Below are 26,542 nucleotides of genomic sequence, written 5' to 3'. Positions count from 1 at the left end.
AAACAAGAGAGCAACAGAATCTACATATTTACAAAAACCTGAGATAATAAAAAAAAACTAACTAAGGTGCCTGAGCATAGCAGCAATGTATGTATACTGTGCATGTTATACTTATACTGTGCATATACATATGGACGTTAAGGTGCTTAGAGAAAAAAAAAGAGCAATAACAACACAACAAGAGCAACAATAGAAAAACAAAAAAGTCAGTGCGTTGTACATGGGATTAAGGTGCAAAAGGTCAGTGCGTGTCCACCTAGGGTGGACTGACCCTAGTATAATCCGCAGGTAGCTCCATGAGGGAGTGCAACAAAAAGTAATTTGTACCTGGTGTAGTCCACAGGTGTGTCCGAGGGGGAGCTAAGTCCAAGTCCAAGTCCAAGTCATTGTCCCTGGTATAATCCACAGGTGTGTTCAGGAAGAGCCAGAAAAGGCTGCTGAACAAGGCTTATGCCTCATTCAGCATCCTGACAGCAGCCGGATTAAAACTGCACCAGAGCCTGGTGGTGGAACTCTTGATACTGCGGTAGAGCCCCTTGCCCGGTCGCGGTCGTTGTAGGGGTTTGAACAGTCTGTGACTTGGGTGGTGCTTGTCCTTGATGATGCGCTTGGCTTTGACCACGCACCGCCTTTTGTACAGTTCCTGGAACGCTGGGAGCTCGATTCCCATTATCCGCTCTGCCGATCGCACTACTCGTTGTAGGCTGATCTTTTCTCGGGCAGTGCAGTTCCCGTACCAGGCCGTGACACAGCCTGTTAGGATGCCTTCAACAGAACTGTTGTAGTACAGCCTGAGGATGCGGTTTCCTACTCCGAGCTTCTTCAGGCGGCGGAGCCAGTACAGTCGCTGCTGAGCCTTTTTCCTCACGTGTTAGTTAGTTACTGCGAGAGTGAGGTCTATAGCCAACACCAACTCAGAATTCCTGGATCGCTGCCCTCCACAATTTCCTATCCAACATCAGGTTCTTCAGCCAAGCTGTCGCGCCGCAGCACGTAATGCCTTACACTACGGACACATGTTTCTGCACACAGGCCTACACATTACACAATGGGATTTCACTGTGAATATAGATAAGAAATAAAATGAGAACAATAGAGCACAATAGGATATGAGACTGAGGATTTGACAATATACTAATTTGTTGTTATAGGTCTTCACCAGTCTTGTAGATAAACCAGACCACTGTCTTCTATACTAAAGTGGAAACAAATTCAACTTACATCGCACCTTAATAAAATGGAAAGTAGTAAAAAACGCATTGGACAAAACCTCTTAACTCCATTGCACCCTCAAACTGTCTAAACCAGCTCACTCCGCCACCTCTCCTTCTCATGCAAGTAATTTACACTATATATCTAAAGTCACAACACCAACAGAGGCAGTATTGCATCGTTTAAAAAATATATAAGGTTCTCTTAATTTCCTGAAAAAACTCCACCGGCTTACAACTACACACATTGCAAATAAGAGCAATAGAGCAATAGAGCCCAACATGATTAGAAGTCTGATTAGAAATTAAATGTGATTCTAACCTGAGAAAAAGTGCAGTAACATAATCATGTAGATCTAGATTTAAGTTAGAATGAGACTGTTATATGGAATATGAATATGGAAAGATTCTGTCGTCTTTACCACTGCACAAAAGACGTTTCCGAAAGGAAAAATAAAGTTATTTGAAGTTTGAAGTTGAATATGAAATACTAGCAATATTTGAAATAGTCTGTTTTTTCTGCATATTCAATCCATCCTCTTGACACTTGGTACAGCAGAGCAATCTCTCTTGGATGCTGGACAAACAATTAACCAACAACCACACACACACACACACACACACACACACACACACACACACACACACACACACACACACACACACACACACACACACACACACACACACACACACACACACACACACACACACACACACACACACAATCACAAGTCAATGCCTGTCACTAAACACGGTGTTACAATGCCACCACCTAGTGGTGAACTATCATCATCACCACTAAAGAAAAGACGCAGGTGTCTCTCTTTTTGTGTTTGTAAAAACACAAAAATACTTTTCAGTGGAGGCAAAACTTTCACTGAAGTTTAGCAACGCTGCGTTGATATCACCATACTGACCATAGACATATCTATGGATGTCACTATCCATTTAGTTAGTGTTTCACTCTCTGCCACAAACACAACACACCGAGGGAAATGAAATGAAATGAAATCTATATTTACCCAGGGTATCTGGGCTAAGCTCAAGAACTTGTTTCCAGCCAGGCCCTGCTCATAGAACACATTTCATCGTAGTGGTTCAATGCCTTGTTCAAGGGCACTTCAGCGGTGGTAATTTTAACGTGTCGGACGGCTGATTCGAACTAGGAACCTTCCGGTATCAAGACCGCGCCGCTATCCGTTCGGCCACCGCTGCCACAAACACGAACACACACCTGGCTGACACAATCAATCCGTTTGTGACTAAACTTCAGACACAAGTTGTGTCTGAAGTTTAGTCACAAACGGATTGATTGTGATTGATTGATTATCTGTTGTGTCACACAACAGATAAAAGTTAACTGAACCTCACCTGGTTTGAAGAGCAGCCATTGTTTCCAGTGCTTTGGTTCCGTTAGTTGTAACTTGTCCTAATCAGTCAATGCTTTGGTTCCATTAGTTGTAACTTGTCCTAATCAGTCAATGCTTTGGTTCCATTAGTTGTAACTTGTCCTAATCAGTCAATGCTTTGGTTCCATTAGTTGTAAACTCCTAATGGCTTTTATTAGACTCTGTGTTTGTTAATGTTTACGCTCTGCTGCTACTCTGTGAAGAGCGGATACGGAAACGGTGTGCGCTGCAATGTGGAAGTGTTCAAAGTACCGGATGTAGTGGGCGGGCTCTAGACCGGATCTGACTGGTTTGTTTGGAACAGAAACCAAGCACAGCCAAGCTTATTTGCATTGAATTGAATTAGCTTATTTTTCTGTGTTTTATCCTCATAGCATATTTTGTATTGGCCTTTAGCCAACTTTCCTTGGAATTTACATACCGGTATTCTACAAACATTTCAATCAATCAATCAAATATTTTAAAAAGGTGAAAAAATAGCCTATTTGTGAAAACAACACAAATCAAATATTAAATACATATTAATTTATATTATCCTACTAATTAATGTCTACTGCCCAATGAAATGACACTGGGAAATAGTAGGCTAGTGGTTCCCAAACAGTGGGTTGGGACCCATAGTGGGTCACAGACACATTATGGGTCCCTATATTTTTGGTTTCCTGCATTTTGTTTTTAATTATTATTTCAAAACATTTCCTCAATACCGTAGGCTACATTCATTCCCCAAAAAAGCAAAACTTTTCATGAATTAAACTAAGAAATCCATGATTTGTGTAAGTAATTTATTTTATTTCATGAATAAATGAAATAAAAGAAAGAACGCATTAGCCACTTTGAATTAAAGGCTTTTTTAAAATGTTTTCTACAAGAGTGCCTTGGTCTCTTCTTTTTTAGAGTACGCTACTGACAATTGGAAATACTAGGTAAGTAAAAGTAAAACATTTTAGGCCTACTTACGTAAAAAGCAAGGCTTTTGCACACCTACAGGCGACAGGTGCGTAGGAGAGGGTACGGTGACCAAAATTGAAAAAGAGGCCTTAATGACGAATTGCTATTAAATGTCATGCTGTGATCTCTGTTTATCCTTCAGCTTGCTCCATAGGCTATAGTTTTTAACTTATTGTAATGTTGGTTATTTTCTTTTGTACCTGTTTTTACCTTTTGTAAACTGTTCCCTGTTTCTTTCACAGGGAAAGTTTTTCATGAAGCTTCAACCTGCAAAATGTTTGATGTATCATCATGATCATGATTTTTGTATACCTTATTAATTAATAATATTACCAATTGTATACTGTCATGATTATTAATATGGATTATTATGTTTTTTCTTTTTGCTTTGCACTGGTGTATTGAGCTTTTATATGACGTGATGTGAGTGATGTGAGTGATGTCATTTCTTGGTTTGTCCCGATAGGCTTACCAACAGACTACAAAAAGGATGCTTTCTCATTTGTGTTCATAAAGATAGCCTGATGAAGGCCGCATAGGCCGAAACGTTGCTGTTTCCCTAAATAAAAGCTGGTCACTGAATTTGAAGACAGTGTGCGGTGCGGGTGTTTGTTCCTTTTTCAGGCCTACTTAAGTAGCCTACAGCACTTGAGTAAATGTACTTACGTTACACCACTGCTGTAGACCGCCTTGGGCCAGGTGGAAGGCCTATGATGTATCTGTCATGTGTACACACCGCCTTGGGCCAGGTGGTAGGCCTATGATGTATCTGTCATGTGTACACACCGCCTTGGGCCAGGTGGTAGGCCTATGATGTATCTGTCATGTGTACACACCGCCTTGGGCCAGGTGGTGTGATATATCTGTCATGTGTTTTTACAACAGAGACAGTTAAGTGTGAAGAATGCATTTAAGCCATGTTTACAAATAATGTAAACATGTGAAAAAACTACTTTAACAAGTGGAAGGTGATTGTGTTTGATTTATACATTCCATTGGCAAGCGGCTCAATAAATGGCACTTGGTCTTAAGCTGAATATTTGCCTTGCCTATTAGTATTTCTTATTTAATGGGTAGGCCTTTGACTGGTATGTTCTATAAATTATTTCAGTGGTGATGACGATATTTCACCACTAGGTGGTGGTACTGTAACACGTTATGACACCACCACCAGACATTGGATTCTGATGGACTGACTGACAGTGTATGCAGGGGTCTGACTGCAACCTCTATGGAATAAACTGACATGTTTTTATGTTATAGAATCTAGATAGTTAGTGTGACATGTCAATTGCCAAAATTAATGTTAATGACACCACATGAAAACATATCCATCCAACATATATGTTTGATTGTCCACAAATATCATATTTCCCTTCTTTTTAAATATTTGATTTCACATTGTTATAATGATCATTACAATTTACAATTTAGGCATTTAGCAGACGCTCTTAATCCAGAGCGACTTACATTAGGCAAGAACAAAAGCATGGGAATACATCACATATATAAAATGCATTTATCAAGAAACATGCGTAAGCTAAGAACGTAACTAGAACATATCTATATAATGACACTATACATATAAACTATACAAATATACTGTAGAAGCCATTTCACAGTTGTATTTTCTGATTATTATTTCTGTTATTATTTAGCCTTAATATTTTGATTGTTGGCTAATTGAATTATTGGTTGGGCGCAGACGGGCACGCCTCCCAGGCCTAGGCTTTAATTATGGACAGGTGTGGGGGGGAAATTATGCACCTACGTGGAAACACGGTTTTTACCAGTAGCACAGAGAACAGAAAGAATGTGAGCCAAGAGAACAGAAAGAATGTCATATATGCACTTTATTTTCTATTAAAGCAAAGCAAAATGATTTCTGCCTGTGCACATTGGGCTTCTTTATGCCTGCGTACGCCTACAACCACAGAATGGGTGCATCAGTGAGTTTGTCAACAATTGTTTGGAAGCTGACAAACAGCACTTATAACATATACTATACTATGCTATACATATGTACTATGATGTGCTATGACTACATACAATGCAATTATTTTGCTGTCTACATGACATGCTATAAGTCTGTTTCAAATGCTATCTAAGTCTAAAAGTGCTATCTAAGGGGGTAGGATAAGTGCTATGGGCCATGATGGAGTCTGAAAAGGTGGGTCTTCAGACTACGGCGGAAGATTGGGAGTGATGCTGCAGTTCTGATTTTCAGATTTTACGGAGGCCAGTTTCGAATTGCAGCCATCCGTAGGTGCCCTTTGAGAGAGGTTTTGAAGGAGTCAAAGGATTCACATGTCTTAATGACTGTTGGTAGAGCGAAAATAATTTAGTCCCTTGTTTGTGCCGAATCTGGGTTGTACATGGTTCGTTGCACTCCCTCTGGTGTTGTGGGTGTGGACTTCGTTAACATTAAGGAAGTATCTAGACAGGTACATGGGTATCTTGGTGGAGTATCGAATCTTGTGGACCAGACCCATTGCAAGATGCTGTACTCTGTCGTCGACCCTAAGCCATTTCAGTCTGTCAAAGTGGGCAGGGGTGAGGTGGGTTCGGGGGGTGAGGCCAAGTAGGAGCCTGACCAGTTTGTTTTGGGAAGTCTGGAGCCTAGTTTTAAGGGCCTTTGAGGTGCTGTGGTACCAGGAGGTGCATGCATAGTCAAAGAAGCCTTGTACGAGGGCTCCTGTTAAGGTCTTCAAGGTGTTTTTGTTGACCAGTGAGGAGATCCTGTAAAGGAATCTTGTTCTTTGGTTGACTTTTTTGATTACGTTGGTGGCCATTTTATCACCGGAAAGATTAGCCTCCAGGATGGAACCTAGGTAGGTAATTTCATCTTTACGTGTGATAACATTGTCACCCACTCTAACCAAGAAGCCATTTGCCTTGCTGAGATTACTATTAGATCCAAAGAGAATGGATTCAGTTTTTCCCAGGTGTAAAGATAGTTTGTTATCAGCGAGCCAGGTGCAGATTCTACCGAGTTCAGAGCTGAGGGCATTTTCAACCTGCAGTTTGTCCCTGTCCGAGACCAGCAGTGCCGAGTCATCTGCGAACAGGAACAAGTTGCAGTCACAAGCTGAAGTCATGTCGTTTACATATATTAGGAACAGTAGAGGCCCTAGTATGCTTCCTTGTGGAACGCCACAGCTCACTGGGAGGGGGGCGGGCAGTGTTCCGTTCACTTCCACCATCTGTTCTCTCCCCTCCAGGTAGGATTGCAGCCAGCTCACTGATGTGCTATCGAAACCAATTGCTTTAAGCTTGTTAACCAGTATGGAGTGGTTCACGGTGTCAAAAGCCTTTTGGAGGTCCAGCATGACCATGCCGCAGTATTTGCCAGCATCCACCTCTTGTTTGATGTGGTCGCTCAAATAGAGAAGGCATGTGTCAGTGGAGTGGGATGTTCTGAAGCCAGATTGGAACTCGAACATTAATTTATTAGTGGCAAGATACTTTTCAACCTGTTCATAGACTATTTTTTCCATCACTTTCGAGATGGAGCTTAGAATAGAAATAGGGCGGTAGTTGCCGGGGTCTAATTTACTCCCTTTCTTGTGCAGGGGGGTTACTTTGGCCAGTTTGAAATCTAGGGGGACCTGTCCCTGTTTGATGGAGAGGTGTACTATGTGGGTGATGATTGGAGCTATAGAGATGGCTGAGTCTCTGAGAAATTTGGAGGGAATATTGTCATGGCCAGTGGCCTTGTGGGGTTGGAGGGCACTCAGTTTCTTAAGTACCTCATCAGTTGTTACCATAACTAGTTTAAAATAGTCTTTACAAACACCTAGGTTTCTGTAGAAGGTTTTAATGTGCTCTACACCAAAGAGCCCAGAGTGGAAGGGCAGATTGTTAACCAGCGTTGTTGCTATGTTTGTAAAGAAGATGTTCAAGTAGTTGGCCACATCAAGCTTGTCAGTGATAAGAGTGTCGTTCGCTTTAATGTTTATGTTTGAAAACCTGGTTTTCAGTTTCTGACCGCAGCCTAGTTGGTTGTTGAGTAGCTTCCAGAGCTCTCGAGGATTGTTTTTGTTTTCCTCAGCTTTATTAATAATAAAGTTACTTTTGGCGGATTTGGTCATGACAGTAACAATATTTCTTAGCTTGTTTCGTTGGGTTTTTAGGTTGTCCAGCTGAGCTTGGAGATCACTGTCGAAGCGCTTGGCAAGCTTTGACTTGCATTTTTGAAATTCAGAGAATCTTTTGTCTCTGGCTTTCGTTGCAATCAGTATGTCCGAATTCATCCATGGCTCCGAGCGGGTTTTGACCCTGATGGCTCTCATAGAGCATATTTGCAATGAAAGGACTACAATGTAAATAAGCTCTGTAGAGCTTTTTATATTTATAAAAAACGAAATCCTGCTTCTCCACAGAACCACTGTGCAGAGCTGTCCGGTTGGTAGGCCTATAGTAAAACATTCAGTGATTTACAACAACAACACTATAGGCTATTTAGAAATGTGTTCTTTGACGAACAGGGAGTCGGGGTAAAGATCTAAGAACTGGAGTGAGACACTGTTACAATAGTATATCTTGCAGACATAAAATGTTTAGCCCTTGATATATTCTTATGATTGTGTTAGATCCATGGATTAGGCCTATCTCTATTATTTAGATACCTTTGTAGGTTGTCAGTCATCAGCTAGGATTCTTGCCTGTATGGGAGTGAAGGATATATGTTCTCTTCAATGTTCTTCCATTGTGACTGATATGATGAAGGATTGCACCTGCATATCTTAGCTCTGTGCTGCAAAAAAATAATCTAAAATAGAAGGAAAGCCTCCGTTTCTTTATTGCTTGAAGGTTTTGAGACATATGTAGACCTAACCAATTTCCTTTGTCTTGCTATATACTTTTAAATCATTTCCACTCCATTCATTGAAGAGAATGGGGTCTGAAACCAATCTAATAACATGATAGCAAATGAAGAACATCCTCGTAACAACTCTCAAAAGTATTTTAGGCATTTTTAACCATTGAATCCCAGCAACAATATTCTGTGGGAGAACAAAGACATGATGTGAGATTATAGATTTTGGGTTTATAAGCGGTTATGACAGCTATTTTGTCTTCTATTTTTATAGAACATTCCCAAAATGTTACACAACAAATACACATTGTGTCAAAGCAGCATGCAGAACATGCTATGTCATTGTGTGATAGCTTAACAAAGGATGTTTTATCTGTAAATATAACGGCTCCAATTTCATAGGTCACCATATACATGAATTATGTTACATGTTGTCATATACAGTAGGCATACGTTTGTATATTAATTTATGTGTTGCCTCTGAAGCAAGAAAAGCAGTTGTTGGTTAACCAGATAGTTTTACAGAATCGATACAATGGTTTACAACTTAAACCAAATAGTTTTACATCAATACAACGGTTTACCACTGAAATATCTAGATATACAACGGTTTACCACTTAAATATCTAGTTTTACATCAATTCAATGGTTATCACATAGTTGTCTAAAATCAATACAAAGGTGCACTTAACTAAGTCAATAAAATGGTTTACCAGAATTAACACTTAATCATATACTGTAGTTTAAAATCAATCAATGCAACACTTAAGTGTCATAAACACTAAAGCTTTGTATCGAGGGGTGCAATGGCCTCACTGTTTTATCAGCACCATTCATGTGGGGCTGGAATCCTCAAATTAATCACCAAAAACCTCAAACAAACAAAAAGCATACTGTATTTGGAAGGATGACACCTACACACTACACAGGATGACACATACATGGCAAATGGAGGGAGACTCACACAAACCAAGTCAATTAACAACTTTTGTATTAATTAAAGGAGAGGATAACTTAATATAATATGTAGTCGCATGAGTGGGAAAATGTGTGGGTGTAATGTATGGTGCAGCAATACAACACACTAGAATTCAACAGCAAAAGGATTGTCTTAAGGACAGTTCACTCCAAGCATGATAGCGTTAACTATAACGATAATGTATGTGAGCAATGAACAATATGTTCAGCAAACAGTGGCACCCCAAGCATGTTCGAGCCCTCGTCTCTGTGAAAGTGGTGCTGAAGATACATGCAATAGATTATATGGATATTAATCTGACTCTGATTATTATTAACTATAGACAGACTTGACCAGCTGTGGGAGCAGCAGACGAAGGCAGATGTCCCTGAATGTACCAAGGATGAACAGCTTGGATTGGCTACAGAAGACCTCAGCTCAGGGTCTGCCACGAAGTCTGTTCAGTTGGTGGATGTCCGATTACAGAACAACAGGAAGGTCAAACATCCCACAGGATTCCTTCCACCTGTGGTGCTAAGCACCAAAAGACTGTGCAGAAGTCAGATGGGCTGGAGTGATGCCTTTACCAGCTAGTGCTGCCCAGGAGTGTAGTCTGGCTGCGGGAACTTCATCAGGCCCACTGTGCTTTGCTCTTGGGTAAGGCACTGAAATCCATCACAATTCCTTGCATGGAGTTGACAGCTGCAGTGGTGGTGATGGCAGACAGAGGGACCAGTGTGGAATCCTTGAGGTCCAATACTTGGGTGTCAGGTGAAACCGGTAAGCAATGTATATGTTTAGCCTGGCGACAAAGTGTTCATTCTTTTCAAATAAACCATGTAATCGGCTAGATTTATATTGTCTGAGCGATGATGGTTTTATCGTGTTTATGTGGGGACAGTGTCCTAATCTGTGCTTCCGTTTGAAATGCGCTTTACATGCGACTTTGGTTTTACCGTATTCCTTTTACTTAGTCACTTGGTAACTAAGTTCTCTACACAATCGCTGGGGCCATTTGTATTTCGGGACATTCTGTCCTAATAATTTGCGCTTTCGTTTGAAATGTACTGTGAAATAACTTAAATCACAATGGGGATGTAAACTTATGTTTTCTCATGATGGGGGGGGGCGGGTGATCATTCCCTTTACACGCGATCATTTTATTGTTATTTTTATCTTGTTTCAGACCATTATTTTAGCGCTAACATAAATCAAAGAAGCCATGTCATCTGTTACATTTCGCTGGGGGATTCGTAGGCTTGTATGCAGAGTGCTTAGACATAGTTGCGAGATCAAAGCGGATGCCTATGGGCTATAGTTCCAAACATTGCTCCTATGGCTGGAACTATCCCATTGAGATAGACTGAGCACGTCCGCATTCCATTGTTACAATGGGAGTCAACGCTAGTGTCGCCACTCTCTAGATTACTCTGGGGGAGAGAGCGTGCAGCTGAGCACACCGTTTAGCGCAAACAGTTTATTAGCATCAGCCGGTTTGTTGTTCTCACATAAAGAGGAGGAGAGGCAGCGATAACCTTGGTCTGTGTTGTGAGCTTGTAGATCAGCTATTTTGAGCCCTCAAAATGGCGGATCTACATGCTACACATTGTCTCATGGCCTGTTCTACAAGCTCACAGCACAGACCAGGCTTAGCTCTCTCCCCCTGTCTTCATCATCTATATAATCATTATCATAGCATAATAGCCTATAACGAGGCCTCTTTTTGCCTAGGTCATGGCCCTCCAGTCGGATGCTCTGCTCGGATTTCTGAGAAACATGCATCCCTAGACATTGTACCGCTATTGCTATGTGAACATACTGTATATCCAAATGCAGCGTAGAATGTCCACTTACAGCCACAACAAAAATTAATCTTCTACCATATGTGCCATTTCCGAGGTCTCAGCAGTAAACGACGGAGTGCGACCACAAACTACACCAGTATGTTGACATGCATGCTGCATTGTAATGGCTGATAATTTGGATAATGCCATTTTTTTTTTACAATTACACTCGACAACCTCAGGTTTCATTTGATATATGGCATGAATATGTCGCTATAGTAGAACCTAGACTAGAGGTGTTTGAAACTTCAACTGCGTCTCACGCAAATAGTAGTTTTCAGACAAGGGTACACATGGAGAACAAGCTTTATTTTGATATCTACATAACAAAACATGTTATCAACTCAGTTTATTTTTTCCATGAATCCATACATTCTAAAGTTTATTTTGATATATTCCGTGTTCATATAGGTCCAACAGAGAATTTTCAAAAAATAATAATGAAATGAATTGGAGTCAATGGCGGCATATTCAATGGCAGGCTTGTGAATGGGGCCGGCAATTATAGAGTTAATAGAATCCTCCATTTCTTTCAGTTGTGTCTCAATTTTTTCCTCTCCTTTTCAATTTGTGTTTACACTTGTGTGCGGCTTGAGGCTAACATGAAAAGGAAGCAACCCGCACTACAGTAGTAGGCCTATCCCTTTTTTGGGAAAAAGACTGCGACTGCCCCAGCAGCAGCAGAAGAAGAAGAACGTGACAGTGACGACTTGATTATCATTGAGCCCACGGATAATAACACCACCACCACCAGCCCCTACTCGCAAGAATGGAGGAAAATAGGGCATAGACAAAAAAAAAGCAAAGACAAAAAGCAAATAAGGCTATAACACGCATGCCACGTGCACATGTCCCCTTGCCATATCTTAGCTTTTGCTGAACTGACTCCACTGATTCTTTTGTTCTTTTCTTTTCATGTTTTTGTCTTTCCAGATCGAATTCATCCTGAAGCCTTTTTATTTCATTTTGTTCTTCTCTTCTCTTGAGATCGTCCTTGAATCTTTTATCCAACCATGCTCTTTTTTCCTGCTCCCAAGCATCTCGTTTCTCTCTCATTTCTTTTTTCTTGAGTTCCAAAACTCTAAAATTTTCCTCTGACGCTCTTCGTTTCTCTCTCTCCAAGGCCTTGAGTTTTTCATTCCACTCATTGTGTTTATTTTCTTCCAATTCCTTCCGTTTTTTGTCCTCCTCTTCTCTTTTAACACGCTCTCTCTCTCTTTCCTCACGCTCTCTCTTAAAAGAATCCTCCATTTCTTTCAGTTGTGTCTCTCTTTTTTTCCTCTCCTTTTCAATTTCATCTTCCTGCTCTTTCATCCTTCCTTTCATTGTTTGCTTTTCTTCTTCATGTGTTCTTTTCAGCTCCTCCACTTCTCTCTTCATTTCATCTTCCTTCTCTTTTAAAATCTTCTCCATCTGTTTTTGGATGGCTGCCTCAGCCTCCTGGAACATCTCTGTGGTGTAGCATCCCCCACCATTCTCCTTCACCATCATCTCAACCTTCATCAGCAGATCACTGACTTGTTCTCTATTGTTTGAATCAATATTGTTGAAGACGTGGTACCTTCCTCCACAGTCAGCAATCAGCTTCTTAAATGAATCACCACACTCCTCGTTGATGTAGTCCTTAGCTTCAATGTCTTATTCTCCTCTTCTGTGAGTCGACCAATCCCTAACACCAACAGGAACACATGAGGTCCTGGGGACAGCAGACTGATGCATTTGATCATCTCCTCTTGAACCTCCTCCTGGGACAGACTTGTGTCAAACAGACCAGGTGTATCAAGTACCACAACTCGACGGCCGTCTACTTCAACCTGTGCTTTCTGGCAAAACTTGGTGACAGAAAATTGACTGGCTTTGGATGTAAATATCGTTTGATCCAAAATAGTGTTTGCTGTGGCGCTTTTTCCACTGCCAGTCTTCCCTATCAGGACCATCCTGAGGCTCTGATTGTCAGGATTACCTGAAATATCAAGAGGCATAGAATTAGTTCCATGTTCTTTTGTTTGTTTTATTTATGTGTAGCCTACATATAGGCAAAATTATATTGTTTTATTTGTCTTATTAATCATTGATATTATTGACACTAGCCTCGATGACATTGCAGGCGTATGCAAAGACTAAATATGTAATTTACATAACAAGTTACAGAGATAGAAGCCAGGTCATTATTGATCTGGCATCCTATAGAATTATATTAGACATAATTATATTAGGTTCTTAGTTTACTTATGATCCTATAGATGACTCTTTCTACTCATTTGATATATTAGCATGTTGATGCATATAAATTTAGGATAAGGGAAGGATCGAAGACCAATCAATCATCTGGACTCTGGAGGAGTACCGTGGAGGAGAATTTGTAAGAATGTAATAGAGTACAAATACTCAAGAAGTCAGAATGAAGGACTGTAAACCTTTTAAACAAGTGAATATTAACTTTATCTTTACTGTTATAATGTTCAACTGTAACTCTATAGTAATACCTTTTAAGGATAAATACTTTAGAGGAAAACTATAATACTAAAAGGGGAGACTTAGGCAGAGTAGAAGTATGAAAGTATACCAGAATACCTTAGAATGAGTTTGACACCAGACACGGAAGAAGACAAGTCACACCAGAGCTATGGGGATTTTCCATTTGATATATATTGCCCATCACATCGGGAGAGAAATGGCAGGTCCGTACAGCGTTAAAACGATCTCTCACTGACACATCATCAGTGACAACATTTTATACTACATAAGTCATAACATCCTTTTCACATGGGGAAGTAATGCATTAGGAGTTCAGAGGGTAACCAAAAAGTGAATTATGGCGACACCTATTGCCGGGAGGTCCACTTGGGACAGTACAACTGACGTGGCAAGTCACACTTCCGGGAATCCAGAAAGTGTGACCACAGGGAATCGTAGTTCTTTTAAGGGTAGATGTAGTTCACAGCCCAAGTTACTGACAACCAGCTAACGTAACTAGGAGACAATTTGTCTGCTCTAGCACCGTACCAAGGCCGAATAACATGTTTTTCACCAGAGGGGCAGATAATGCAAGACGTCCAACAGGAGAAAACAATCTTTTATCTTACTCGCTGACTGGGGGAGAGTGAGATTTAATACTATCTGTTTTACGCTGGGGCAGAAATGATATGTAAACTCAGTGGGATACAGGGCATGAAAAATACATAGTTATTGAGAACATGGAAACTACCATCCACCAAAAATAACAGATCTACAGATCTAATAACTCAAAATTATCCATCACATGTGTTCTTGCTTACTGTAAGTTGCTGGAGCGTCTGATAAATGTCTAAATTGTAAATAGTGATCAAGTGCAGTCGTTGCTCTTATAGAGTCTGGAAATGTAGGAGTTGCCCAACAACGCCTCGAGAATAAATAGCATGCATTTACCTCATAGTCTACCTACAGTTTCATATGAAGTGCAGTGGTGAATGTTTTGCTAAATGTAACAGTGCATGCTAAAAGCATGTAAACCATGTCATAGTGAGGGAACGCATTTTAAATGGAATAAGAACCCATTTGAGGTGAATGAAGGGATATTAATTTTTTTTTTAAAAGGTTGGGTCATTTTATCATCTAATCAGGCTTCTGTAAACACCCCAGACAGTTTGCAAGTTGCTCGATTCAATATTCAGCGTGTTTTCCCCCAATTAAATATCCCTTTAATATCCCTTTAATACGCTCAAAATAAATACTGTACACTTACGAGTTCTGGGTTTTTTCAACTTCTTTCCATCAGCCTGCAGTTTGGTGATGAGTTTGTCTTGTTGTATGATCTTCTCCATCTGGGCTTTGATAAACATTTCTCTTGTGAAGCAAAGTGGTTTACCCTCCAGAGGTCTCATCTTTTCCACGGCATCCAACAACTCAGGAACTTGCTTGTTGTTTTTAATGTTGAATACAGTGTAGCGGCCTCCATAGCTCTTACACATCTCTTTAATGCCTTCGTCTTCCTCAACAAGGTTGGCAAAAGCTGGAGCATTTGGATCAGATTCTACAGTCAACAGAACCCTGGTGAAGTCATTGATCTCAGAGGTGAATACATGCTGGATGCTCTGTAACTCTGCCTTGTCTTCATCGGTGAGGGGCCTCAGAGGAACGGCCAACAGGAAGGCGTGCACGCCCTCAGGATCACAGAGAGAGACACATCTCAACGCATTGTGAAGCATTGCTTCAGATGTTTCATCCAAGGAAGGCAGTTCCACCAGGGTCACTGAGCGGCCACACACCTCTGTCTGTCTCTTCACACACTCTGTAGGGGAAGTAGACCCTGAGCTGTACTGGATCTGACCCAGAATGGTGTTGGCTGCAGAGGTCTTCCCAGGTCCTCTTGTGCCACACAGAACCAGGTTCAGAGGAGGGTTGGACTTTGGTGTCATCGCACCGCTACCTTTAACAGAGGTAAGGCATCTTCCTTTGTGTTCACTCACAATGTTCTCCATCTTCTCCATCAGTGATGGAATTTGATCTTCAGTCATGCTGTGAAGTCTTCCTCCACAGTCTTCAATGGTCTGTTTTACAGGGGTGTTGTCTTCATGTCCCTCATCAGTTTGGATGACAATGAAGTTGTTAAAGTCCTCTTGATGAAACGAAGCCATGATGAATTTCAGTCTCTCTCTGTCTTCCTCAGTAAAGTCATTAGGCTTCAACAGCAGCAGGAATACATTTGGTCGAGGTGAACAATCCGATGAACAGATCTCCTTGATTTCTTTTCTCACTTTTCCAACAGATTGACTGAAGAGGTCTGTGGTTTTCACTACTCTGACAGCTTTTCCCTGCCACTCACCATCTGCCTTGGTTCTACTGCAGTGTTGAAAGCGACTGACATTAACACTAAAACCCTTTTTGACGATTGCCTTGCCCAGTATTGTCTTTTTGTTGTCACTTTTCCCAAGAAGCACAATCCTGAGTCCAGAACCTACAAAAAAGTGTTTTAAAAAACAATTTTGACTATTTTGCACTAACTCATTGCATTCAGTAAAATAGTTAAAACATAGATTAGCAGCAGTCTGATATCTACAAAGATTCTACTAAGTGTTGAGATTTCAAATTGAATTATAAACATACTTAAAATACATTAGACACTGCTAATAACACTGTATAATTCTAATTATAAGAACACATACATAGCCATAGTGCTTTATAACCATCATAACACATTTTAAAGAGTCGACATAAAATAATGTAAATGTAAATTTTCTTCTCTTTTTTAGGTTTTCTGATCTCAACAAAATTGATTGCACACAGATAACTTTTAAACCAGTGTAAAGTTTAAACAAGTGTCTGCAGCCAATACTAAGGACAGTCGTGCCCATCGGGAGTAGGAACATTCTTGGAACTATACCGTTGGGGAAATTACCTTTTGGAAGCAGATGCCGGCTACGGGAGTCGGACAAAGACCGACTCCGGTGAGATCGTTTCAAACGTGTTCCTTGTTGGAGTAGAAGCTTTAAGGGCTACCCCGTTCACGTTTTCGTTTGGACTGTTTTGGGTGGAAGAACTTTTCGTTTCGTGGGATTAAAGGTTTAAAGATTTACGAGCGCGGGTGACTTTTGTTTGTGGATTGTTGGTTTAATTTTGTTTACCTGTTGATCTTTTATTTAGTAGGGAGAGAGACAGGGACAGACTTCGTTTGCGAAGTGTATTGTTTGGAGTACCTTACCATTGTTGTTTCGATAATTGCATTTTGAGCGTCTATATAAATACTACATAATATAACCCTACGATCCCGTTGTTTTTATTCCTTAGTTAATAATTTGCCTTGTATAGTAAAGGGTGATTGTTACACTGCAGTATAACTTATAAGGTCACCTATAATTATAAAACTTCAAAATTGCTGTTTTGGCAAGGATCATGTGTACCCATTCTGCAAACTGTTAATACAATTTCAATCAATCAAAATCAATCAATCAATCAATCGTTTCACAATCGTGTGTGTGTGTGTGTGTGTGTGTGTGTGTGTGTGTGTGTGTGTGTGTGTGTGTGTGTGTGTGTGTGTGTGGGTGTGTGTGTGTGCGCGTGCGCCAGGCTAGACCTGATAAACTCCTCTCCTCTCCCACTGGTTATGAAGCTGAAGCGATTGGGCAGGTAGCCCTGTCCAAAATACAACATCTCTTTTCCAATGTTCATATACCAAAGAAAGTACTGTATGACTTGAACAACAAAACCATACAGCGAGTGAGAGAATGGTTTGGCCTGAGCACAGGCCTGACACACAACCCGTGACTTCATATTTCACAGTAAGCGGGAGGGAGGGCTCGGGGTACCGGGACATTGAATGGACATATATATCCTTGGGTTAAAAAAGAAGCCCAGTGGTAAATTGGATACCAACGCAACTGGTTTTGGTGTAAACTCTGACTGGAAACGCAGCGATTGATGAGGACGTTCTCATCTTCACAGTAAAGGCACGCCTCGTGCTAACAACCAAACTGAATCTATCCCTCTGGTATCCCAATAATCATGACCCTCACTGTCTACACCAGAGGTTCTCAACGTTTTTGGCCGGGGACCCCCGGAAATGCTTTGGCAATGTCTCGGGACCCCCGCCCCGCCCCCTCCCGACCCCCAATATAAATTGACTGCTACAATAACCTGAAACCATTTTGGGCGGGAACCCCTTTTGGTGTTTTAAGCATTGTTATAATTTAGCTATTGAAAAATAGCAGATCTACAAGCTCATAGCGCGCCACCGAGTGGCGCGCTACGAGCTTGTAGGTCTGTTATTTTTGAAAAATCGTGAAAATATATATATATTTTTTTGAAAATAATTTGGGGACCCCCTAAAATAATTTGGCGACCCCCCGAGGGGTCGCGACCCACGGGTTGAGAACCCCTGGTCTACACCATGGACAGCATCAGACCATAGAGTCTATGTCCCATATATTAAACACCTGTAATATTTACAAAGGACTGTATATAGCCAGGCATGATAGAATTGTTAACATTATTGCCAAAGATGTGTCGCCTATGTTTGATTCCTCTGTTGTGTTTCACAAAAACTCCTGTGTGAAACCAGAAATGTTTCAATGCAATGACCCAACAGAGAACAGCAGAGAGGTTTTTCTATTGGAAGTTGGCTGTGCTTTTGATTCAAGTTTAGAGGAAGCTTTCCTTACTAAACAAGTAAAATATCAACCATTAGTACAGGCCATTATACAACTGGGCTATACGTGTCAGCTCATTGTTTTTATATTTGGCAGCCTGGGCCATGTCCACAGGCTAGTGGTCAGAGGCTTGAGGATTATGGGGTTGTCCAAGTGTAAAGCAAAGCAGCTTGCAACATACTGTTCAATCTCCTCCATTATAGGGAGTCGATCAATTTGGAGGAGAAGGTGCTTTTTGTTAACCTGACTCCTTTCGGTGTTGGTAATATGACAGACTGAAGTGACCAATGTTGGCTGTGAATAAGTTCATGTGTTGCCTATATTCTGTACATTTAGGGCTTGTTTGGACTCAAGCACTGAGACACATGTTTCGAGTGTGTGGAATATCAATTCCTGATGAAGACACGAAACGTTGATTCCTGAACATGTATTAAATAAAATACTGGGAGCTTAACCACGGTGAGCAGACATCCAATCTTCTTTCTGTATGTATATTTTTGTCCAGCACCCATACACATTTTTTGAGAAGTGCATGCTTCCCGTCTGGAATATCAATAGCAACTGAAAATATCTGTACCCTTGATAATGTTTTTTATAAATGTGTGTGTGTGTGCGTGCAAATATATACAGTACACCTCACAAAGTGTGCACAGGAGGGAAGCGCAAGGATCAGTGTGGACAGCCTGGACTTTAACAAAAGATCCTCCACATCATCATCCTCTGGACAACATCGTTGCTGTGGCCACCACCAACAACTTTTATATATTCCAGGACAAACTGGACTAGCATTTGCTGAACCAGTCAGATGATCAGATCCCAGTTTGGCCAAGACAGAGGGAGACTCACACAAACCAAGTCAATTAACAACTTTTATATTAATTAAAAGGGAATGACACAAGAGGATAACTTAGAATAACAGTGACATACAGTATGTCGGCGGTATGATCAGCAGTATTTGTGCATGAGTGTAATGCTGTCTGGTGCAGCAATACAAACAACAATTCAACAGTAAAGGGTGTATGTCTTATCAAGCATGTCCAGAGTACATTAACTATAACCACACAATAATTATGTGAGCATCCACACTAATGAACGACACGTTCTGTAAATAATGGCACCAAAGCACGACGGAGCCCATCCTCCTTAAAGTGCTGCTGAAAGACACATCATGCAATATGAATAATCTGACTATGATTATTCATTATAAAAATAAAATCATCATCATTGAACTCAGAGAGGCTTAGTGTCCCTTGTGTTGTTGGTTTTGTTGCTGATGTATTCCAATGTTCTATACATTATTAAAAAATCACACCCGTGTGAACTGAGTGGTGTAAGGTTTTATATAGCATGATCAGCTCTGATCTGACGTAATGAAATCACACCTGGATGTGATTTCACAACTGGCTTTTTTTGTGCAGAGAAAATGACCACGGTTGCTACGGTCATCCAGTTCACCCGGGTGTGATTTAATTACGTCAGAAATTATTTTGAACATAGCAACCATGGTCATTTTTTTATGCACACAAAAGCCAGTTGTAGGAGTGGTTTACACCACTCAAAAAAATCATAGTATTTCTGCGTTCATTAAATCAGTGTCATTCCTATTCTGAAGAAAACCTGGACACTAAAACTTCAATAATTGTCTAAACGTCTTTATCAGTATATACAGTATATGACTATTGAACAAAATAAGAACATTATAATGTTCTTATGTAAAAGAAAATAGGTTTTCTGTTTCTTACTACTTTGTTTTCCTAAATCAAACATTTCCCACAGCTGGAAGCGACGATGGAGGGCTGGTCTGAGGACGACCTAAGCCAAATTCCAATACCGCAACTTTCACACTCGCTCACTCCCCTCGCGTCCTCCACTCGCTCCTCGGCTCCGCCCCCAGCGAGGAGGAGTGGAGGAGGAGAGGATTCAATGCGAGGACAGAGTGGTGGAGTGGATTTGCCTCTAGAATCGGAATGTACTCCGCTGTCATTTCAAAGCGACGGCACATTCCGCGATCACTTATGACGTGAATCAATTCAATTCAATTCAAAGGGCTTTATTGGCATGGGAAAACATACGTTTACATTGCCAAAGCAAAAGTGGTGGAACAATACAGTGTCACACAGCTGGATCACTGGAACTCTGAACCCAGAGCCATACAGTCTACAGAATAGACAATTCATTTTTGTGCATGTAACCGAGGCCAATGTGTATGTATTGGTAACATGTGCAACAAGGCTATTTATTCCTGAAATAGTGAATAAGCCAGGATGCGCACACTTTTATATTATATGATTGTGAATGTGAAGGGAATTCCTGACCTGCCCGCAGCCCGCGTTCCTTTTTGCTCGTATAAATCCCCTCCCCTCCTCGGACAGTCCCTCCTCCGACAGTCTTTGCAAATAACGGACACTATAACAGGAATTATTATAGGTAGTCTCTCTGACTTACATATTCAGTTCAGTCCACATATAAATAAATACATATTTGTCACCGTCATTCATAGCAGTCTGTGCATTCAGGCATGCACAGAGAGAAATTAACTATAGCTTTTGAGGTGCGCACAATATAGCCTACTTTTATTATGCTTATATCACACAACGCAATAAAGCCAGTGGCTTGTTGTGGTCCTTTCACTTTCACATAGGCTATACATAGGCTACTGTATCATTCTGAAGCTCTGCTCTATTAATTCAGCGAAAATGTGTCTCTTCAACAAACAGCAAAGCTTTTTAGTTTAATGTGTGTGCGTGCATGTGTGTGTTGGGTCAGCGCCAGCGTCTCATCAGCCGCAGCGGCCGGCAGCTAGTGGATGGGGGGGGGGGGGTGCATAGTATCGGGTTTCAAGCAGTGTTTTCTGTGCCACATGTGGAGGAGGCGGACTTATGTCACTGGAGAAGGAAAAAAACATGTACACGTGATGCGGAAATCCGCAGCGAGGAGACAACATACCCCACCGAGCCTGCACCTGATGTACACTCGCTCTATGCGGTCTCGGAGAGCCCACTCGGCTCCTCCACTCGACTCCACTCTCCTCCTCGATGGAGCACTTTAACAATCGGAACGTTAACCATTTCCGGGTCAAGCTGGAATGACCCCGAGTGATCGAGTGGGAGTGAGCGAGTGGCCGAGATTTTGGGTATTGGAATTTGGCTCTAGAGAGACGGACACGCCTTGATGACCTCTGACCTAGAGAGATGGACACGCCTTGATGACCTCTGACCTAGAGAGATGGACACGCCTTGATGACCTCTGCATGACCTCTCAGGTGTTTCCATTCTGATGATGACCTTCTGCCACGCCCACCTCCAGCACCTACAGAGAGGCGGAGCCAAACAACAACAACAGACAGTGTAGAGAGAGTCATCGCATAGTTAGCCAGAGAGTTGTTTTACAGGATCAAAACTAAGCTTTATTAGATCATTAGCTACGTTTGCAGCATCAGTACAAAACTTTAATAGTTAAACCAGATCTTTTTACATACTGTATGCTGCAGATCAAACTTCTGTACCTTTCTGAACATTTAAATTATCTGGCTTTTGTCTGAGGACACATTTTATTTTTTAACTTTATTTCATAGCTGTTGGTCAAAATCCAGTGAAATGATTTGCAAATAGTGCAGTATTGTAAAATATGATGATCATATAAAATCATCATATATGACTTACATTATAATCACTTACACAAAATGTTGACATCATGATGATGTTCTCAGCTGGTAATGCATATCTCTGGTTTACGTATGTGCAAGTATTTATTTTCCAGGTCTTCATGTTGTTGTTTATGCACATTCTTCAGGTCTTCTAATGTTCTTGTTAACCCTTCTAAGTCTTTACTTTTGTTGACTACTTCTTTCATCATTATATTGAAAGTGAAATCATATTTCACTTGCATGTCATGTATTTCATCTTCTTGTTTTTGTATGAGATCGTTGTACTCCTTCAGGTATTTGTCTTTGAAGTCATTGTATTCCTCAGCTTGTTTTCTGGCCTCATCTTTGTATTTATTCTCCATCAGCTTCAGTTTTTCTTGATGTTTTTTCTCAAGTTTCTCTCGTTCCTCTTCCTCTTGTTGTCGTATCATTTGTTTTGTCTTCTCGTGTTTTTCTCTTTCCTGATCAATTTCTTCCTGTATCTTTTTAATTTTCTTTTGTTCTTCTTCTCTTCTCTCCTCATCTTCCTGTTGTCTTTTATTCCATGATGCACTTCTTTCCTGCTCCCAATCCTCTTGTTGTTTTCTCATGACCTTTCTTTCATTTTCCAACAATGTTCTGTCCTTTTCTTCTGCTTCCTTTCTCTCTCTCTCCAAGGCCTCAACTTTCTTTTCCCACTCCCTTTGTTTCCTTTCATCCTGTGTGTTCCTTTGCCTGTCCTCCTCATCTCTTCGTTGCTGTTCTTTCTGATCTTTCTGTTTGAACTCATCCACAATTCTCAGTTTTTCCACTTCTTCTCCTTCTTGTCTGTGTTTGTCCTCTTCCTTTCTTTTCCTTTCATGTTCTTTTCTTTCATGTTCAAATTCTTTCTGAAGCCTTTTTATTTTCTTCTCTTCTTCTTCTCTTTTCTCTTTGTCTTCCTGTTCTTTTTTATTCCATCGTTCTCTTTCCTTCTCCCAGGCATCTTTTTGTATTTTCATTTCTTCTGATCCTACATTTTTCTCTTTCTCCAAGACCTTAAGTTTTTTCTCCCACTCCACTTGTTTCTTTTCCTGTTCTTCCTTCCTTTTTCTGTCCTCCATTTCCCTTTTTTCCTGTTCTTTCTTCTTCTCCTGCAGAATTTCCTGTTGTTTCTTTTCTTCTTCTTGTCTCTTTTGATCTCCTTCTCTTCTTTTCTTTTCATGTTTCTGTCTTTCCAGATCAAAATCTTCCTGAAGCCTTTTTATTTTAGTTTGTTCTTCTTCTCTTCTCTTGTCGTCTTCCTGGTTTCTTTTATCCAGCCATGCTTTTCTTTCCTTCTCCCAAGCATCTTGCTGTTCTCCCATTTCTTTTCTCTTGAGTTCCAACTCTCTATCGTTTTCATCAGACACTTTCCGTTTCTCTCTCTCCAAAGCAATGAGTTTTTCATTCCACTCATTGCGTTGATTTTCCTCCAAATCCTTCCGTTTTTTGTCCTCCTCTTCTCTTTTAACACGTTCTCTCTCTTTCCTCACGCTCTCTCTTAATAGAATCCTCCATTTCTTTCAGTTGTGTCTCTCTTGTTTTCCTCTCCTTTTCAATTTCATCTTCCTGCTCTTTCATCCTTCCTTTCATTGTTTGCTTTTCTTCTTCATGTGTTCTTTTCAGCTCCTCCACTTTTCTCTTAATTTCATCTTCCTTCTCTTTTAAAATCTTCTCCGTCTGTTTTTGGATGGCAGCCTCAGCCTCCTCGAACATCTCTGTGGTGTAGCATCCCCCACCATTCTCCTTCAACATCTTCTCAACCTTCATCAGCAGATCACTGACTTGTTCTCTATTGTTTTCTTCTCTATTGTTGAAGACGTGGTACCTTCCTCCACAGTCAGCAATCAGCTTCTTAAATGAATCACCACAGTCTTTCATGTAGTCCTCAATGGACTTGTTCTCATGCTTCAAAGAGTCTCCTCCTGTGAAAAGAATGATGGTGAACTTCTTGGAATCCTTTCCAAAGTTCTTTTGGATTAGCTTCAATGTCTTTTTCTCCTCTTTTGTGTGTCGACCAATCCCTAACACCAACAGGAACACATGAGGTCCTGGGGACAGCATACTGATGCATTTGATAATCTCCTGTTGAACCTCGTCCTGGGACAGAGTTGTGTCAAATAGACCAGGTGTATCAAGTACCACAACTCGACGGCCGTCTACTACAGCCTGTGCTTTCTGGCAAAACTTGGTGACAGAAAATTGACTGGCGTTGGATGTAAATATCGTTTGATTCAAAATAGTGTTTCCTGAGGCACTTTTTCCACTGCCAGTCTTCCCTATCAGGACCATCCTGAGGCTCTGATCGTCAGGATCACCTGAAATATCAAGAGTCATAGAATTAGTTCCATGTTCTTTTGTTTGTTATATTTTATTTGTACATATAGGCTGAATTATATTGTTTTATTTGTCCTATTAATCATTTATATTAAAACAGTCCATATCAAGTCAAGTTTATATGGAACAATGGCAGGTTTATTTGTTGTAGAGCGTCTTTAAAAATATAGATGTTAATGTTTCTGAACTAATGATATTTTGAAGTTAATTAAATGTCATCTATTCTAAGGTGCATTCAAATATAAAGCAGTTTTGACCAAACTCAGATTGTAGGCCTACTGCCAAGAGTCTTACTAGTGAAGCTAGCCTCGATGACGTTGCAGGCATATGCAAAGACTAAATATGTAATTTAGATAGCATGTTATGGAGAGATGCCAGGTCATTATTGATCTGGCATCCCATAGAATTCTATAGTGTTTATAGTTTAAATGTACAGATATTCTACTATTAGACATAATTATATTAGGTTCTTAGTTTACTGATCCTATAGATGACTCTTTCTATGCATGTGATGTATTACCATGTGTTGTTCTTGCTTACTGTAAGTCGCTCTGGAGCGTCTGATGCATGTCTAAATTGTAAACAGTGCAGTGGTTGCTCTTATAGAGGCTGGAAATATAAGTAGGAGTTGCCCAACAATGCCTTGAGAATAAATAGCATGCATTTACTTCATAGGCTATCCTACAGATTTATATGAAGTGCAGTGGTGAATGTTTTGCTAAATGTAACCATGTCATAGTGAGGGAACGCTTTTTAAATGGAAATAAGAACCCATTTGAGGTCTTCAACAAATATGCACAAGAGGTGAATGAAGGGATATTTCACTTTAAAGTTGTTCAATTCAGTGAATAGAGGAAAGAAGCGCTGCCGTGGTCCTTTGTTGTGAACTGAAAACAGGTGCTTGTTGGCGAGGGTTCAAACATGAAAAGATAAAAAAGGGGTCCAAGGCACTCTGTTCCAGTCAAGTGAAAAAGTATTCATTGTATGGCATGGCAAAGACCATTAAAAATGGACCAACACGTTACATTTTGTACCTTTTCTGGTTCAATTCAGTATTCAAGCGTGTCCCTCTCCCCACATACAATTATATATCCCTTTAATATCCCTTTAAGACACTCAAAAGTAGTACTGTATACTTACGAGTTCGGGGTTTTTTCAACTTCTTTCCATCAGCCTGTAGTTTGGTGATGAGTTTGTCTTGTTGTATGATCTTCTCCATCTGGGCATTGATAAACATTTCTCTTGTGAAGCAAAGTGGTTTACCCTCCAGAGGACTCATCTTTTCCACAGCATCCAACAACTCAGGAACTTGCTTGTTGTTCTTAATGTTGAATACAGTGTAGCGGCCTCCATAGCTCTTACACAGCTCCTTAATGCCTTTGTCTTCCTCAACAAGGTTGGCAAAAGCTGGAGCATTTGGATCAGATTCTACAGTCAACAGAACCCTGGTGAAGTCTCTGATCTCAGAGGTGAATACATGCTGGATGCTCTGTAACTCTTCCTTGTCTTCATCGGTGAGGGGCCTCAGAGGAACGGCCAACAGGAAGGCATGCACGCCCTCAGGATCACAGAGAGAGACACACCTCAACGCATTGTGAAGCATTGCTTCGGATGTTTCATCCAAGGAAGGCAGTTCCACCAAGGTCACTGAGCGGCCACACACCTCTGCCTGTCTCTTCACACACTCTGTAGGGGAACTAGACCCTGAGCTGTACTGGATCTGACCTAGAATGGTGTTGGCTGCAGAGGTCTTCCCAGGTCCTCTTGTGCCACACAGAACCAGGTTCAGAGGAGGGTTGGACTTTGGTGTCATCGCACCGCTACCTTTAACAGAGGTAAGGCATCTTCCTTTGTGTTCACTCACAATGTTCTCCATCTTCTCCATCAGTGATGGAATTTGATCTTCAGTCATGCTGTGAAGTCTTCCTCCACAGTCTTCAATGGTCTGTTTTACAGGGGTGTTGTCTTCATGTCCCTCATCAGTTTGGATGACAATGAAGTTGTGAAAGTCCTCTTGATGAAACGAAGCCATGATGAATTTCACTGTGTCTCTGTCTTCCTCAGTAAAGTCATTAGGCTTCAACAGCAGCAGGAATACATTTGGTCGAGGTGAACAATCCGATGAACAGATCTCCTTGATTTCTTTTCTCACTTTTCCAACAGATTGACTGAAGAGGTCTGTGGTTTTCACTACTCTGACAGCTTTTCCCTGCCACTCACCATCTGCCTTGGTTCTACTG

The 26,542-nt window shown here is 40.8% G+C and overlaps 3 protein-coding genes and 1 long non-coding RNA gene across 4 annotated transcripts in view; all 4 read right to left on the bottom strand.

Moving 5' to 3' along the window:
- The window catches only part of LOC306915996 (uncharacterized protein), a gene marked incomplete at both ends in the record, with an annotated part of 41,910 nt that extends 29,227 nt beyond the window's left edge, over positions 1–12,683 (bottom strand). Inside the window, 2 exons of the mRNA XM_079493704.1 lie at positions 523–856; positions 12,564–12,683. Of these exons, the coding sequence (XP_079349830.1) occupies positions 523–856; positions 12,564–12,683 (454 nt within the window). The remainder of the gene's footprint in view (positions 1–522; positions 857–12,563) is intronic.
- LOC306915160 (GTPase IMAP family member 8-like) lies at positions 12,201–15,841 on the bottom strand. The gene is made up of 2 exons (XM_079492411.1): positions 14,920–15,841; positions 12,201–13,158 (listed from the first exon to the last, which is right to left on the bottom strand). The coding sequence occupies exons 1-2, from the start codon at positions 15,809–15,811 to the stop codon at positions 12,776–12,778; spliced, it is 1,275 nt and encodes a 424-aa protein (XP_079348537.1). The 5' UTR covers positions 15,812–15,841; the 3' UTR covers positions 12,201–12,775.
- A 4,130-nt stretch (positions 15,842–19,971) lies between these two features.
- LOC306915434 lies at positions 19,972–22,035 on the bottom strand. The gene is made up of 3 exons (XR_013788823.1): positions 21,997–22,035; positions 21,537–21,628; positions 19,972–20,131 (listed from the first exon to the last, which is right to left on the bottom strand). It is a non-coding gene; the product is annotated as an uncharacterized lncRNA (long non-coding RNA).
- Positions 22,036–23,157: 1,122 nt separating this feature from the next.
- LOC306915159 (GTPase IMAP family member 8-like) lies at positions 23,158–26,259 on the bottom strand. Its single transcript, XM_079492410.1, has 2 exons — positions 25,443–26,259; positions 23,158–24,283 (listed from the first exon to the last, which is right to left on the bottom strand). The coding sequence occupies exons 1-2, from the start codon at positions 26,212–26,214 to the stop codon at positions 23,433–23,435; spliced, it is 1,623 nt and encodes a 540-aa protein (XP_079348536.1). The 5' UTR covers positions 26,215–26,259; the 3' UTR covers positions 23,158–23,432.
- Positions 26,260–26,542: the final 283 nt, after the last annotated feature.

This window comes from Electrona antarctica (genome assembly GCF_951216825.1).
Source record: "Electrona antarctica genome assembly, chromosome: 22".
Classification (NCBI taxonomy): domain Eukaryota; kingdom Metazoa; phylum Chordata; class Actinopteri; order Myctophiformes; family Myctophidae; genus Electrona; species Electrona antarctica.
Note: the sequence above shows the minus strand (reverse complement) of the source record. Positions and strands in the feature narration are given on the sequence as shown.

Coding starts and splice junctions, on each gene's coding strand:
- LOC306915159 (XM_079492410.1), bottom strand. CDS start 26,214: ATGACTGAAGATCAAATTCCATCACTGATGGAGAAGATGGAGAACATT. Junction 24,284..25,442: donor GTTGAAAAAACCCCGAACTC/GTAAGTATACAG, acceptor TTGATATTTCAG/GTGATCCTGACGATCAGAGC.
- LOC306915160 (XM_079492411.1), bottom strand. CDS start 15,811: ATGGCTTCGTTTCATCAAGAGGACTTTAACAACTTCATTGTCATCCAA. Junction 13,159..14,919: donor GTTGAAAAAACCCAGAACTC/GTAAGTGTACAG, acceptor TTGATATTTCAG/GTAATCCTGACAATCAGAGC.